A 16,127-nucleotide genomic window follows, 5' to 3' on the forward strand; every position below is an offset into this window, starting at 1 on the left:
AACTCTTATGCTTTTGATTAAGCTAACATCAGCTCCCAGCTGTGAAAACTAATAAAAGTTTTAAAAATATCTGAGGTACTTGAGCATCCTTAGCAATAGCCCCAGGTTTTTAATGTATTTATAGACTGCCCTGAGAAGTGTCACAAAGCATAAAAGCCAGATTGTAAAGGTCTTGGTGTAGCTGAAGATGCTGGTAATGGATTTTCCAAAAGTTCCTGAACTTAGAGGTACTTAACTAATGGTCAGGTTACTAAATATTTCTGAGGATCTTTCCTAAATTATATAGGAGCTCCAGTCTCACTGAAAGCTGATGCCATTTAGTGTTTTTTTTTTTTTTTTTTTTTTTTTTTTAATCACCATGGCTTTGCAGTGCTGTATAAAAGCCAGCTTCCAGGGACTGAGGATCACATTTTAAAGACAGTTTAAACACTTCTACTTCAGCGTGAAAGGCAACGTTCCTTCAGAAAATGCACCCAAAGTTTCCTGAGACTTTTAACCTCTAAATACCTGGCTCTAAATCTTGAGCAGTTTCAAAAGCCTGTTTCTAAATACAAACACATCAACTTAAGTAGAGGGTTATGCTTATGTCTGTATTTAAATATTTGCTGGCTATGAAAGGGTTTGACCCCTTGGACACCTGCACATTTAAATAGCTACAACCACATGGGAGATGAGGCCCTGGGCGAGGGCCACAACGTGTGGTAGGTGGCTGGCACCTCAAATTCTGAAGCGTGGTACATGGAAAGCCATTTGCTTCAGTTCCCAATGATTTTCAAGCTCTTTATTTCAGTAGTTATTAAGAGAAAATGAGAATCAATTGGTCAGTGGTATTATCTTTATTGATTTCGGGTACCTCAAGCAGCCCCTTGGTGAAGGTTAGAGATTTTACAGTCTGGGGATAGGAAAGGTAATATACATTTTCATACTTCTTCCTTTAAGGGCTTGCAACTTTCACTCTGCTCTATTTTGGGAACACAGGCTGGAGTTAAAATTTATCCAACTTATTGCTCTTTGGGGTCAGAGACTATTTCCCTATTTTGGCCTCACATATCATATTCAGTTAAACAGGACCAACATTTCTCATGTAGAGTAAAATGTGACCTACGAGTCCCTGTCTTCATTCCCTTGTTTTCATTTTGTAACAGAAGTCTGTATGGCAGAATCATCCCTCAGAAAGGTTATAGCATTTTCATTGAATTGCTTTTGAATAATTCTACATATTTAGATGTAATTAAAATTAACTGCAATATATAATATTGCTGTTAAAATGTATAAAACAAGTTGCCTTAAAATGCTTTCCTTCTCACAGAGCATTTCGTACTAACATATAATTTATCTAATGTAATGTTTTGAAACCCTTTGCTATTAATTGTCCTTGTCTATACGCATAGTTCAAAACCTGGTTTACAGGCATACTCAGCACAGTTACATAATTTACAGAAAACAGACCATTTCTGAAGTGCACAAAAATTGCTTAATGGATTTGCTCTCTGAGGTGGACACAGGACGGAATTTAGTCCTGCTTTCAGCAGCTGCAGACTACAGTTAAAAAGACAGAATTCAATAACAGGGACTAGTATAATTTTTCCACTGAAATGTGAGCAAAATACTTGTTTTCCTTCTAAATTTAAAGTAATATATAACTAATTTAAGAGAAGAAGCTGGAAGCAGTGGATGCTGACTCAGAAACTCTGTAGGATGTTGTGCTACAGAATATACCCAAATCACATACAGATGAAATCACCATTCATAAAACTGAAATCTCCTCATCTTCCGCAGTTCAGTGAGGCAGGAATGATACTGGGTTTCTCTAAAAGAATCTGAGTTGAGATAAACTGAACCTCTTTGCTCTTTCATGGGTCATCACTCAGTGGACTTGAGTGGTGAAACAGTTACCTGAAGAGACGACTTAAAAGGTAAAGCTGGTATTTTGTCTGCTGCCAATGCTCATTGATTCACAGGAGGTGACTATAAGAGGCCCATAAGCTCCCTTTATGTTGCAGTTTATTCTCTTCAGTGAGTATAAAATCTTGGAAGCACTCGAGGCTTTCTGAATTTGATGTTTCCCCACACACTTCCAAGTCTCATTTGCCTGCTATAAATGTGCTAAGGAACGTCCTGAATGAAAACAAAACCAACCAGATTCTCCAAAACAATGCACGTTTCCTCATAAATACAGAGATTAATGTACTATACTTCGTCCGGATGAGCTGTAGCTCACTGTGTGGAGAGCAGTAATTATTCATTCAAGTTTTATTTAACACAGTGCAACTAACTGGAAAAAAAAAAATCTTAAAATTATAATAAAAAATGTACCTGGCATGACTTAAACCCCAGCCACTCGGAGGCATGCCAGCACAATGCGCACACACCTCCGGGGACAGCCTGGGGTTGGGCTGCTGATGCAGAGACACTTGGGACTGATGCATCCCACAGCCTTCTCAAAGTCTCTCTCTTGAGATTTTTCAAGACCCAGCATATTACCTCCCAAATTTGCACTGCCCCAAGTCCTGAGCAGTCCCAATACTCCTCCTGAACTGAAGCAAAGCTCTAGGAAGTCCCCTTGTGCCATTGCTCTTGCAGTGCCTGAAGCATTGCTAAAACAGGGAGTGCTGCAAAGTTAAAGTGGGAGCCTTTTGTGTACGCTTTGCACTTGGTGTAAAGAATTACACAGAGGAAAGGCAATGAGAGTCAGGGTGTAGATGTTGCTGGCTTAAAGGTGACAGAAGCCTGGATGGAAGGATCCAAAAAAAACACAGAAACCAGGAAGATGTGTGCAGGGTGTTGATGATGAACTTAATTTTTGCTGAAATAGCTCTACTGGTATCACCCTAAAGACAGACTAAAATTTTCACTTGTCTAATGCATATATGCCTGTACATAAAAACATACATATGCATGTACGTATGTATATATTTAGAGAGAATTATACAGCATGTAATTATATAATATATAATTATGTTTCTATATATTATTCTGATTTTTTTATTCTGGATAACTCCCACACAGAAGTCGGGGGGAGGGGGCTGATGTTCTACACAGCCTTGCACCATGGACTGAGTTGCCAATTTGTGAAACTGCAGCTCATGGTTGGACCTCTCAGGCAGAAAAAAATCTTAAGGGACTTACGAAACTCCCCAGGGGCTCAAAATGGGAATGAAAAAGTCCTTGGATTCACAGGGAGGAAACACCCTTGTAAAACAGAACCCCTGAAGAACCTATATTTATCTATGAAAAGAAACATGTATATATGTATCTTTCTCCAGATAGGGAAAGAAACAGCTAAAAAATATCCTAGTAGACATGATAATTTGAGAGGGCTTTTGGAGAAGGTTTGGGCAGGCAATGAGAGAATGAATTCCAGGTGGAAAACACTACTAGGAAGAAAAACATATAAAAGGGGCCCAGGCTTCTTCTTAAGGTGATAGCTCTTGTGGATGGGAGCGAATTTGGAAAATATATTCTGTGCAGTCTTAGCAAATAGGCCAGCTAACCTACCTCCCATTTTAAAACATCTCCCAGGACCCATCAGTCACACTAGCAAAAGCCAGACACAATGAATAATGTAGGCTTTCCATCAGGATACGCTTAAATCTTCAGTTGCTCAGGAAAGACAGAGGCAGTACAAAACAATTTTGTTGCAGAATCAGTAAAACTGTATTACACACAGAAAATGTTCACCTAATTTGCCCAGGTACAAATGGCCATGAAGGATGCACAGACGTGGAGGTCAGGAACCAAATATCAAGTTCCTGTAGCCATAATTACATTGCTACTGGTACAAGAATTCATACACATACATTTGTGCGTATACATCTGCAGTGAAAGCTCTGGCTGCCAGGCAGATGAATCTTGGGCTGATGTAGATCTCTAATGAGCAAGGAGGGAACCTGCTCCGGTTACTCACAGCAGCCTACAGCTCTGTATTGGTTTGGCAAATAGGCCAGCTCTGCAACTCCTTGCCACAGGACATCAGGGCTGCAGAGGTTTACAAAATAACAGCATGGATTCGTGCAGTAAAACCCACCTGTGGCTACTAAACACAAGAATTTCCCTTTGAGTGAGGGACATCTTGAAGCACAATCTAATGGACGGTTGGAGAACACTGGTTGCTTCATCTTCCTACTTTCTCCTGCACATCTGCTATTGCCCAGTTTTGCAGACAGGGTACTGGGCTGGCTGGAGTTGTGGATTTAGCTGATCCAGCTACCTGTGCCCAATGAAGGGGTCTGGAGTGATGCAAGCTCACCAGCTGTCTCCTGCCCTCTGGGACATCACTGTTGCCTGTTAGCACAACCTACCAGACCAAGAGAGAGAGCTCCTTGCTTCTGTGGAGGTTTTAGCCAAAACTTCAGCCTTCCCTAGGGCATCCCAAGGAGCCAGAACTCCCTTGAAAACCACTTAACACCTGTCAGACATCCAGCCTGACAGTACAGTAACATGTGAAGGGGTAGAATGAGCAGAGAAAACAGCATTTTTAGTATCTGAAAGACTATCAAAATAGCCAGCAAATAAACAATAACAAGAGACTGTGCCAGAGATTCAAGTCCATGCTTGCAAAAGCACTTTGCATTATTAAATACAGTGCAACCTTCCCCATCTGCACCTAAAAACTGGAAATAAATTTACCTTTCTTCCAGCACTCAGGACTGCTGCAAGAAGAGGGAAAGATCTGTAGAGATATTCTCCTGTTAGTGAAAGCTTAACGGTGCCCATCTCTCACACTTGAAGCACAAGTCTCCTAGTACTTCATATTTTTCTAGAAGCCCCAGCTCCTCATGATTGGAAACCTCAGTTTTGATTTGATACAAAAAGAAGTATCCATTCTTCCCGACCAAGGGAATAAATATGAAAGCATGACCATTCCCACCATCTTCAACATTCGTAAGGCAAATCAGATTGCCTCAAACTGTTAGCCTGATTTGAAAGAAATATATCACATTATTTTAAAATATTTTTTCTTTTCTTGCACTGCCAACACTTTTGAGCTCCTGGGTTTGGCAGTGAAGCATGCAGGTCTAATTCAAAACCATTTCAATTCAGTGGAAGGAATGTTTCTGACATTGGAGGCTGCAGATCACATCTATAACACACCAGCTGGCACTAAATTAAGATTGATGCTTCTTATTATAGCTAACCATGGTGCAGATAGAGACAGAAATATTTTAAACTTACAAAATAATGTGAAAAAATGAACATTCCCTTTAATTCTGTCAGTAAGAGCTAAAAACACCTTTGAACACACATCAGTAGGACTAAATTTTACATGGTGCTATGCACGTTAACTCCAACCTGTAAGACAGGACACATTCCAAGAACATGTTTAGGGGTACTGCACATTGCAAAGCTGCATGTCACTGGGTATCTGATCAGTACTCTGAGTATTTTGGAAAATACTTTGAGATGCAGCACTTCAAAAACAGCCTACATCACCTTAATTATTGCAGTCCTGTTAACTGAAAAAAGAGCTTTCCTTTACGAATCATTTCCCTGCAAGTTAATTTGGAGCTTTAACTCACTGCAACAAAGGGGACTTTTCCTACAGATGTAACAGGACCCGGGCTGTTCTGCAAATTCCTGCCAGGTACATGCTACTAAGCTGGGGAAACTCTCACAGCTACTTTGCCTTGGTTTACTTCACATGAAAAACAAACAAAAAAAGTTCACTATACAATATCACGCTGATTTTATGTGAAGTCAAATTCTGCCACCTTTCTTCTGCTTGAGAAGTGACCCAAGCTGCAATTACGTTAATTAAAATCAAGGAATGAGGTACTATCACTATGAGATGGAATTGGACTGCCAGTTTTTCACATCACGCAGTGCACCACACATGGTCAGTCGTACCCTGCACAAAGCACACGTCCACATGGGTACCACCATGGGAATTCAAAGTGTTGAGGAATGGATCCCAAATACCAAATTACAAATACCCATGGATGAGAGCAATGGAGCCTGGGATTCTGCTCACCTAAACAGGAGCTGCTTTTTGCTCAGCTCATAAAGAACTTTTCCCTGTGTGATTTGGTAGGAGACTTAAACTTTTGACCTCCAAACACATGTAAAATTTAGGAGTAGAAAGAGACTCATCCTTGTTTTCATTTGAATTACCAAATTAGAGAAGACACGCCACTTGTGCTCCCGCTTTCCTTAACTCCTCTGTCACAGTGTAATGCTCTCTTCACAGCCCAAGTCTTTAGAAACAAACTCATGAAGCAGACCATTAATAAGTGAAACTCTGGCTTGCCTAAGAACAATAAATCCAATAAACAACATCATTGCACTGGGACTATATGCAGAACATGCTGAGAATTAACGTGCAACACATAAAGACAAAGAACAACTTAATTGAATACATATGGGATCAAGACCCTAAGTGTGGCTGAAACACAAGCTATTAAATCTATATTCAGCCTGGCTTGACTATCAAAATTGAATTCGTTCAGCAGCAGCCCCCCACTAGGAATTCACTGCTCAATATATTTTTATCGCTACACAGTTTGAGCAATATTTTTGATCAATTCCTACAATCAACATTTGAACACAGCGAGTCATTCGTTTTCTGCTGGCAAAAAGACTTTGCTCAGCCTTGCTAATCAATCTGCCTGGTTTAAGTTACTGTACAACTCCCGTGGTCAGCTGTGCTAATTGCAAGAGCTGCAAAGCAGCTTCCCCAGACACTGGGTCAGCATCGCCCCTCACACAAAACTCCTTGCCAGGAGCAAAATTCGAGCTAATTGTGGCAGGGTGAGTCGGTAGGTGTCCTCTGCTAGCGGATGACTCCTTGTGTTACCCCCGAGGATTTCATGTCCCCAGTGTTTCCTAAGACATCTGCACTGATAGTGCCTCCACATGCAGAGCAGTGGCAGAGTGTTTACTCCTGCTTGAGGTGGTGGAAAATTACTGATGTGCCTTCTGAGGGTCACCTCCCTCCTGAAGAAAGTTTTGATAATTAGAGAGAAGACAGTTTGCCCTTCCCCATTATCCTGGCAACTGCATATGAGCTACATTAAAATGGCCAGAGCTTGTTTTTCCCTTCACACCAACTCTGAGTGCACTGCGTGCTCTGCTAGAGTTGGCACCTGCGAAAGGGGGAAGGTTATCCCCGAGAAATGAAGACACCTAATGAGGGGAACATAACGGGGCAGCTGGGTACCTTCATTAATGAGTCCTATAAACTGCAGCTCTCTGGGCTCAATTCGATTCATTCTCTTACTGTACCAATTTCTGTAATGCTGATTACTGCAGCAGATGTGCATTTAATAACACACAAATGAGAACAAAACCAAACCAGGGGAGAACAAAAACGTCATGGCGTGGTGAGTTGCCCTGTCAGTCACTGGGTTTCGCCTGTTTTCAAGCACAAGAAAAGCCAAGGCTGGAGTCTTTGTGCCAGCAAAAACTGCTGCTATGCAAAAACTTGTTTTTTCTCCCCAGTGTAGCCCATGGAGAGCAGCTGAGTGGGATGTCCAAGCTCCTGACACACTATTTCATCAGACAGGGAGGCTGGCCACACCAACCTGCTCTGGCTGCAAGGGAGAGAGATGTGGTTAGGGAAGACAGAGACAGAAAGAGCCGCAACACCACAGAGCACTTCACACTGGGACCTGAGGGAGGATGAAGCCCTGCCCTTTGGACAAGCATGAATGCGAGGAAGATGCATTCTCTTAACCCATTTTGGTGTCCCTTCCTGCTTTTTTTGTCAACAATTCTCCACTTGGAAAAAAAAAAAATAAAAATCCTTCTTTCTCTCTCTGCAATGCAAATAACACTACACTTGGATGAAAAACACTATTAAAATATTAACTGCAAAATACCAAGCTTAGGAAACAGATAACTCTGCAAGGAGCTAAGGCTGGCAGACAGTGTATCCTGCTATCCTCCTGCTCCCACAGCAGCAGTTAATGAGGACCAGTTCCAAATGATGCTTATCCCATTTCCACTCCAGATTACAGCTGGGGGAGGGGAGGATGGACAGACTGGCCCTGTAAGTCAAATTTTCCTAGGAAAAACAGTGTGAGGGCAGATGTTTGAAGTATTTAAAGTAGTATATATGGGTTTTCACGTCTGGAAGAAGTTTTTAAACCTGGTCTCCACCTTATGCTGAATCATTTTCCTTGTGCTTGAACTTATTATGGCAGAACAGGTTGATGAAAATGATGCTCTCCACCACCTGATATGCAGTTGGTATTTCAGGGGCAATACCTGTCACTATAAATGTCTCTGCAACAACCAAATCCAACAGAGATTTCCTTCCACAAGTGAATTTTTAGGATACGACATCTCATAATTACTCAGTTCATTATTCTGTTAAATAACCTGTCAGAACATGAGAAAACTCCTCAGTGTGCCTATGACTAAAAGAAGCAGTTTATCTCACTCCAAGTCAGCTTTACACATTCTGCCAGTCCCTGTAATACACAGTGAACATCCTTCCTAGCCCCTGAATCGCCTGTCAACAGCCACGGCAGAATCAAAGTCACTTCTGGTAATTCATTTTAACTAGATATGGTTAAGGGTCTCTCTAGCCAAATGGAGAATAACATACACGTAGGTACTGGGTTTACAGTATATACAAGTTAGAAACAAAAAGTTCTCACTGTTATTCCAAATACAATATTCATTAGTAAATACAATAAAGTTAAGCATGTAATCCACTTAGTGATGTTTTGCAGTTTAGTGAATTACATATTTATTGTTTTTTTCCTTGTAGTACCCTGAAAAACATTTATTTGGTTAAATGCTGCTATTTTTAAAGCTTTTCTTATTTTTAAATAGCTGTAAGCAAACATAAGATATCCTTTAGTCACTGAGATTAATAGTAAAAACAAAATGGCCCAGTGAGCTGAAGTACAAGGAGGATTTTGCTATGGAAATTACAGATTTAGGAGCTTTCACCGCAATGGTTTCTCATCTGAATATGAAAACAGATTCATTCTTACATTAAATCTCCTTTGTTAAAAACCTTAATGTATTCCAGAGTACCAAAAGCTGCAGAAGGTAGCTTGAAAGAGCTGCAAGAGGTAGCTTGAAAGATGTGCATAGCCCAAGTACACACACTCCAGCTGGGAGCACTTGAGTTATGCCCTCAGAAAGCCTCCCCCAGCAGTCCCATACACACCTGGACAGGCATCCAGTCCCTCCCCAGGGCAGTGTACATGTACAGACTGTAAAGCAACACGTCAGGTGTCTCCTTCAGCTACACGCTTGTCCTAATTTCTCCTCCCTCTCACTTCCAGCTGGGAAGGAGTCGAAGCACCGAAGCACAACCAGTAGTGACTCCCCATATCTGCCCTGTTCCTGCATGCTGGCACAATTCCCAAGTGCAGTCATGACCCTCATTTCTCAACAATCGTCCTCATGAGGCACAAGAGGGGCCCAGGGAGCCCCCTGGACTTGCCCTTACAGGAACGTAGTACAGAGGTTCAGTGACATGAATGGCCATCTAGGACAGGGCCAGAACCCATGTCTGCCTTCAGAGCCTCACCTCCAGTTTAAGAGAAGGCAAATACCTGTGAAACCAGAGAAGAATTCTACAATTGACAGGTCTATTATAAACAGGCATGATGGGTTCTGAATGATTTTCAAGGAGAGCCACCCATTTTTCATTTATATTGTCTCACTTTTGAGGATGCTTCCTGCCTCAGCACTAGTACCGACCACTCAGTCCCACCATCTGCTACACAATTCCCAAACCCACACAAGTTGGTGAGGGGTCTGCATGAAGCTCCTTCCCACCTACTGCTGGCAAACCAGACACAACAGCAGGGTGGTGATGGGATCAACCTGGATCTCCCCCAGTACTCAGATTTCTTATGACTCAGGCTGGAATAAATGGTGTATCACTTCACGTACTCAGATTGAACCATTTATTTTCTGTAGAGAAACTTCACCAAAAGCAACAGTTTTGCTTCCTTGAAGACACTGTTTGCAGGTATTCTGGGATAGAATACAGACAAAAAACTCAGAGCAAAGGTTAATGTTGAAATCCTCCTGAGAGACAGATATAAAACAATGGGCATTTCTTCTAGCAGACTATTTAAAAGATGTCAAGCTCACATTCTCTTCTGCTCAGGGACAATGGAACCATAACCAGTGAACCATACTAGGCAGAAAGAGCATTCTCAATGGAATAAAAGATGAAGGGTTTGCTCCTAGAGTGATATCTCTGGAGAGGTGACATCCTCATCTTATGACAACCACTAGCCTCTTGTAGTCCCATCTGATATTAAGCAAGACTAGTTAATATTCAAACCTCCGCAGAAGGCAAATATATCCCAAGCACCACCATTTCAACAGAGATCACAGTACCTAAAATAGCCACCACCTCGTCGTCCTGGATGACTTCTAGGGATCCTGAGACCACAAAGCAAAGCGCATCAACGCTTTCCCCAGCATGATAGATGAGGTCCCCCGGGGCACAATGGATCGTCTGAAACTCCACAGCCAGAGCTCGCAGGCAGCCGTCGCTGGCCAGCCGGAAGGCAGGGTGCTCATTAAAAACTTTCCGGTTTAGGTGCACACAAATATCTGCTCTCATGTCCTTTGGGCAAATTGAGAGAACCTGAAGGAAAGAAAGACGAAAAATAATCAGCTAGGAACGTGACACTGCGGCAGTGCGCGCTCTTATGAAATAAGTGAATGGGTGGTTTCGCCTGGGTGCATCTCAAGGTTCTGGTGGGAGTTTTATCTTGAAATGGGGTAGTATTATTTTTCTACCCATCTATCATTTTGAGAACAGGTGAAAGGGTGATGCAGAAGAGAGGGACTATTCTGCTACTCTTTCACACTTGCATTCCAGAATTGTAGCTGGCACTACCGCGTCCCGTTTGTGGGTATCCCTCCAGACTCGGTGCCCAGACCATCCGCCCACTGCTATGCTCGGTCCCTGCAGGAGCACAGGATGGACACTCAGAGCTGAAGAAGCTTGAAGACATGCAAAGGCAGACTGCTCACAATCAAAACCACCAGATTTAGTCCCATCTGGAAACCTAGTCTTCAGAAGCGTTGATGTAGGTGACCACTTACCAACGCGTATCCGAACACACCTAGGGTTTAGCTTCAGCACTGTACAGACAAACAATAAGTAACCTGCCCTGGAGGGCTTACAGACTAGAAAATCCAAAGAGCTTGAGATTAGAGTAAAAAGAAAGTACTAGGAAACCGTACGAAACGCAAAGTAAAGGTGAGTGAAAACTGCCCTGTGAAGGTGAATATGTCTTTACCACAGATCAATTAAATAAGGCCTTTAATTCTTACCTTAAATAGCTTTCCCTATTAAAACAGTAACGCAAATACACCTGAAGAAAGAAAGTGAAAACCTGTGGATCTTATTAGACATATAAAATGAGCGTTTAATATTTGCACACCAACCTAAACACCGTAGTGTCCTTATAATCCTAGAACGCATGTCCCTCGCTGTATAGTAGCTCATTTCACTGAGAAACGTATAAAACCCTGTAAAGTTTTGCTAAGATAAATAATGGAAAAAGGAATAAGATGAAGAGCACTCTGGAAGATTCACGTAAAGAAGAATGCAGATCAATCATACTGATTAATTTCTCACTGTATGGAATTAATCTGGCAGCTTGCTTTGCAGACAGTGTGGAAGAAAGGGACATTGGGTCAAGGCACTGGCTACCACTGAATATTAGCACGTAGAGGGAGACTCTTGAAACCCTGAATAAGCTTTGAGGCAAATAGTTATATTAACCCAGAAGTAAAGCCATGACTTTCATTTCTGTTTAATGCAGAAGAGGTATAAAACATATTATGGTAATGTATTACTAAAAGATCTGAAAGCATAGAATGAGAAAATAATAAACAATTTCTAGTTTAATTAATAACCTTTAGTCTTTCTTATCTCCATAGATCAAAGTTGTTTCACTGTCAAGCACATATTGAATGTAAAAGGCTAAAAGAGAAGTTCATTCCCCGATCCTCTGCTCTATGACAGCCCAAGTACCTGTTTGCACATAGACGAGCAGATTCCCAGGCTAGAAGGGGTTACTGCAACTATCTGTACTAAGCTCTTGCATTATGGGTCAAATCAGATTTTTCATATCAATCCCAGAATACCTGGTAAAATTATAGCCTAGAAAGCCTTGATTTAATGCCTTCAAATTATATAGGTTAGTTGTTCCAATGGAGAGCTACCCTCTCTTTTCAAACGTGCTATTTCTGAACTGATTTTTTTTTCATCTAACAGCCTGAGGACCATATCATTGTGTCCTGATAAAAGGCTTGCAAACACCAGAAATCTTTTCCACATTGTTGTTTATAGAATACGGCCAAGTTATCTCAAAACCTTATATTGAATAAAGAAGAGAGACGATGCTTCCTCTGTCTAACACTGTGAAGCACAGTATCTCTTTGGAAACTTCTCCATAGCATGAGGTTTTCTGACTTAAAACAGCCTTCAAAGATCTAACAGCTAATTAGTTTGCATTTGCTTTGATAGAGACTAGGTTAATTTTGCTTAATGCTTTTTCTGTAACCAAATGGTGTAAAGAACAAGTTCAAATACCCTGCCTACATCTGTTTTATCATAAAAATTAGTAATAAATACATCTGACAAGACATATTCTCCATAAACTATTATTTGCGTTAGTAATAATGTCTTGTCTGAGTCACTGGTGACCATATCCCTTATCATCTTTTCCGTAATATTATTAGGGGCAAATGTCAGTTTTACAAGCTTATACTTACCTGAGTCATTCCATTTACCATGAGAAATATGGTGGCACCTTAGTTTTTTCAGTTAAAACAAATATTTTGGATACTTCTGAATCAAACAGAAAGTTTATCTTTGTTTTAAAATAGAAAAATGCCACCTTTCTTCTTAATAATAATTGCATGAAAAATTGTGCTTTCTTTGGCATAATGATGGATGATTTTTAACATTTTTATCTACTGTTGGGCCTAAATCATTTTCAGGAATGTTTTCATTAATGTAACTGCTTTTGACTTAACAAGGCCACGGGCTGTGAATTTTCAAACATTGCTCTTAGGAAAAAATATGTGTATTTGATTTCCAAATTCTGTCTTTTAAGCCTCCAGATCGCAGGAATGATAGTTGAAAATTTTCTTAAATGCATCCAAAATTGATTAACTGCTGTGGAGGATGTTACTGTAAAGTCCAGACATGTTCCAGGACCCTTTGTTTTTTTAAGTGTAAATTAACTGTGTCCCTGAGGAATAAAAGCCACTTGGATGCGAAGTAGAATATTGTTTCCTCACAAATACAGAGGTAAGTACAGGGAACTAGAAGTGAGCACTCAAAGCATTACTCTTTTTGTAGCTACAACAAACATATCCATCATCACATCTTGTAATAGGACGAGTCAGGAAAAATAACCCATTGCACAGAAAAAAACAGTCTTAGCATACTTCAGGAATTCACTGACGTGATGATGAAGTGATTCTCCTAATGACTTATTACTGTATGGAGATATATGGAGATATCACTCATCAACAAGTACAACAGTAAATGAGGAATGACCCAAGAGTTATCCACAGATGAATAGTCTTTATTTCAGTTTTATTGTCTGCTACTCTGTTAGTACCGAGATGTGAGAATGAAATGGATGACAACTAAAGAAATATTTAATATTGAAAGACTTGGCAAAGGGGCTTTGACTGATCAAGACAAATGTAGATATACACGGGAGGCAGGGAAGCAGGGCAAAGAAAGACAATCTCAATATTAAGTTATGTGTTTTCTGTATGCTCCAAGGACAGGACTTCATGAGCTCCAACCTGACTTTGCAGCACTACTTTTTGTGTTTACAAATACCAACATTCATGAATTCAGGAGAATACTCACAGATGCCATCAGCTTCTCTGATATGACTATTAGTGATACTGTAAAAAGGGATCGTGGGTGACACAGATTAGGAGTAATTTTCTTGCTTCCATACAAGACATAATGTAATACAGGATCACAGAGAAGCATTTGGAAGCTAATGATAAACATTCCAAAGATCCTAAGAGCAGAAAATGATAAAATGAGCACCTCAATTTCAGATAAACACTCTTCTGAAAATGATCCTTTATTGGTAATACAAGAATTAGACATTCCTCTTTTGAAATGCTTACTGAGATCTCAGCATTTTTAAGGCAGCATGCAGCTAAAAAGACACAAATATCAACGTGGTTGTATGTGAGTCTATATGGTCATACAAATGCAACACAGGGGTATATAGAGAAATTCAGTTTAAGGGATAAGATAAACTGTAATGCCCAATTGATCATTTCACTAATAGGGAAATGCCTCTGGCATTTATGTTAGCTGAGTTAAAGTTCAGCTGGGACATTTGCTCAAGTCTGTGTATTCTTTCAGCAGCATACCAAGAAACCACCAAGACAAGTTTCTGAAGAGGAAATTTCCTTAGAGGCTTCAAGACCTTTCTCAGTGAAAGCTGTAGTTTATAAGTAAGGAAGGATATGAAGGTTGCTGACTGCAATGCTTTTACTAACTGATGGTTTTGGAGCACACGACTTGGAGCAGGCTGCCTGCAGGGACCAGATGCTTGTGCTGCTACAGAAATCGCTCCATAATAAATCTGTAGCCACAGACTTTGCAGTCAGCTTTCCCATATGCACCCAACCATCATAAAAGAATAGAACCTGCTATGTTTTGATGCAAAATTAGAGGAGAAAGCTGAAGCCTCCCCAGAGGAATACCTTCTCTGCCTGCATAAGCTGCATTTCTAACTGAAAAGGAGTCAGGGTCCATGCCACAAGTGAACAGTGCACACGTATCCACAAAGATCTGAACCGTTATAAAGCTGAGAGCGGAGAAAGCAAAGCACAGAATAACAATTATTACATCCCTTATCTGTGTAGAAAATTAAGCCTACTCAAAGTCAGCATAAAACAATTGCTGAGCTCTGCCACCAGCACTCTCCTGTCTTACACCCAGTTGACACAAACCCAGCACAAGGGCACCCTGTGAGGAGATTCAGCACTAGCACCATCTCCAGAGCCCCCTATGGAGTATGTATAATGCTGGTGGTGAGTGAAAAGCTTGTGGTTGATGCAAGAGATGGGGAAAAGCAGTAACCAGCTCTGGAAGACTCAAGGGAATTGGCACAAAATGTCTCACTATCTTTTCTACTTAAGATCTGGAAGGGGGTGGGGTGTTAAAATTCCAAAGGAAGTTCAATCTGATTTTTTCCCTCTCCCATCCATTTCCCCAGCATGCTCAGGCAGTTTAAGATAAGCCCCTTGAACAGTTCAAAGAACTCTACGGGGAGCAGAGATTATGAAGAACTCAAAGAAAAGAAAATGAATCGAAACAAAAACTGTACAGATTAAGAATGTGGCCACATAATAGCTTTTAGGAAGGGTTTGAGGTTTTTTTTATTTTTTTTTTTTAATCTTCCCCAGCTAGAAAACACTATGGGATGGCTTAAACAAATATTACAGAATCTGTTAAGACTTGTTAACAAAGAGGACAGAGGCCAGTGAATCATATCTATTTGCAATTCTCTTTCAGCACACAAAATTCTCACTTTCTCAGGGTTGTAGCTAGGGGATATATTGACTGATGTTCAAATGAATAGTTTAGGCAGTCTTAGCAGAAGAATAACAAGGACCATTTCTTAAATGAGTAAGAGTAGCAAGTATTGGAGACATTTAACAACGTCAACTTCAATAATAAACTCTTCTGACTTCTAACCTACTACATAGTCCACAGATATCTCTTTTTATTTTGTGGAGAATGGCCATTCTGGGTTGTCAGACATATTCAGCACTTATAATCAAGATCAGATCTTTAAGAAAAAAAGAAAAAAAAAAAAAAAAAAGAAGAAGATAGCACCATTTTCTAGGCACCTGAGCAAACTATTCAGATTTTTAGAAGGTTTTGGCTCATTTGAGTGTTGAATTCTTTTGCAGACCTGGATAAAAGTGTTACATTTGGCACTGGACTGGTGCCAAAGAGACAAAGGTAAGAAAGCAGCTGAGAGCAAATCACATAACATTTTCACAGAACATTTTCCTGTAATAATCAAATAATTTTGGAAGTAGATCAAAGGTGATGTATGCAACTGAGCAGTTATTAACCCTGCATGCATTAGGGTAATCTTTAATACATCATTGAATATCTTGGCACTAAGAATTGA

The 16,127-nt window shown here is 40.5% G+C and overlaps 1 protein-coding gene across 1 annotated transcript in view; it reads right to left on the bottom strand.

Annotated features, from left to right (window-relative positions):
* KCNH5 (potassium voltage-gated channel subfamily H member 5) overlaps positions 1-16,127 on the bottom strand; it is a gene marked incomplete at its 3' end in the record, with an annotated part of 152,876 nt that overhangs the window by 27,043 nt on the left and 109,706 nt on the right. The window contains exon 9 of the mRNA XM_082761191.1: positions 10,312-10,564. Within this exon, the coding sequence (XP_082617317.1) occupies positions 10,312-10,564 (253 nt within the window). The remainder of the gene's footprint in view (positions 1-10,311; positions 10,565-16,127) is intronic.

The sequence above is a fragment of the Aythya marila genome (assembly GCF_965140915.1).
Source record: "Aythya marila genome assembly, chromosome: 5".
NCBI classification, from domain to species: domain Eukaryota; kingdom Metazoa; phylum Chordata; class Aves; order Anseriformes; family Anatidae; genus Aythya; species Aythya marila.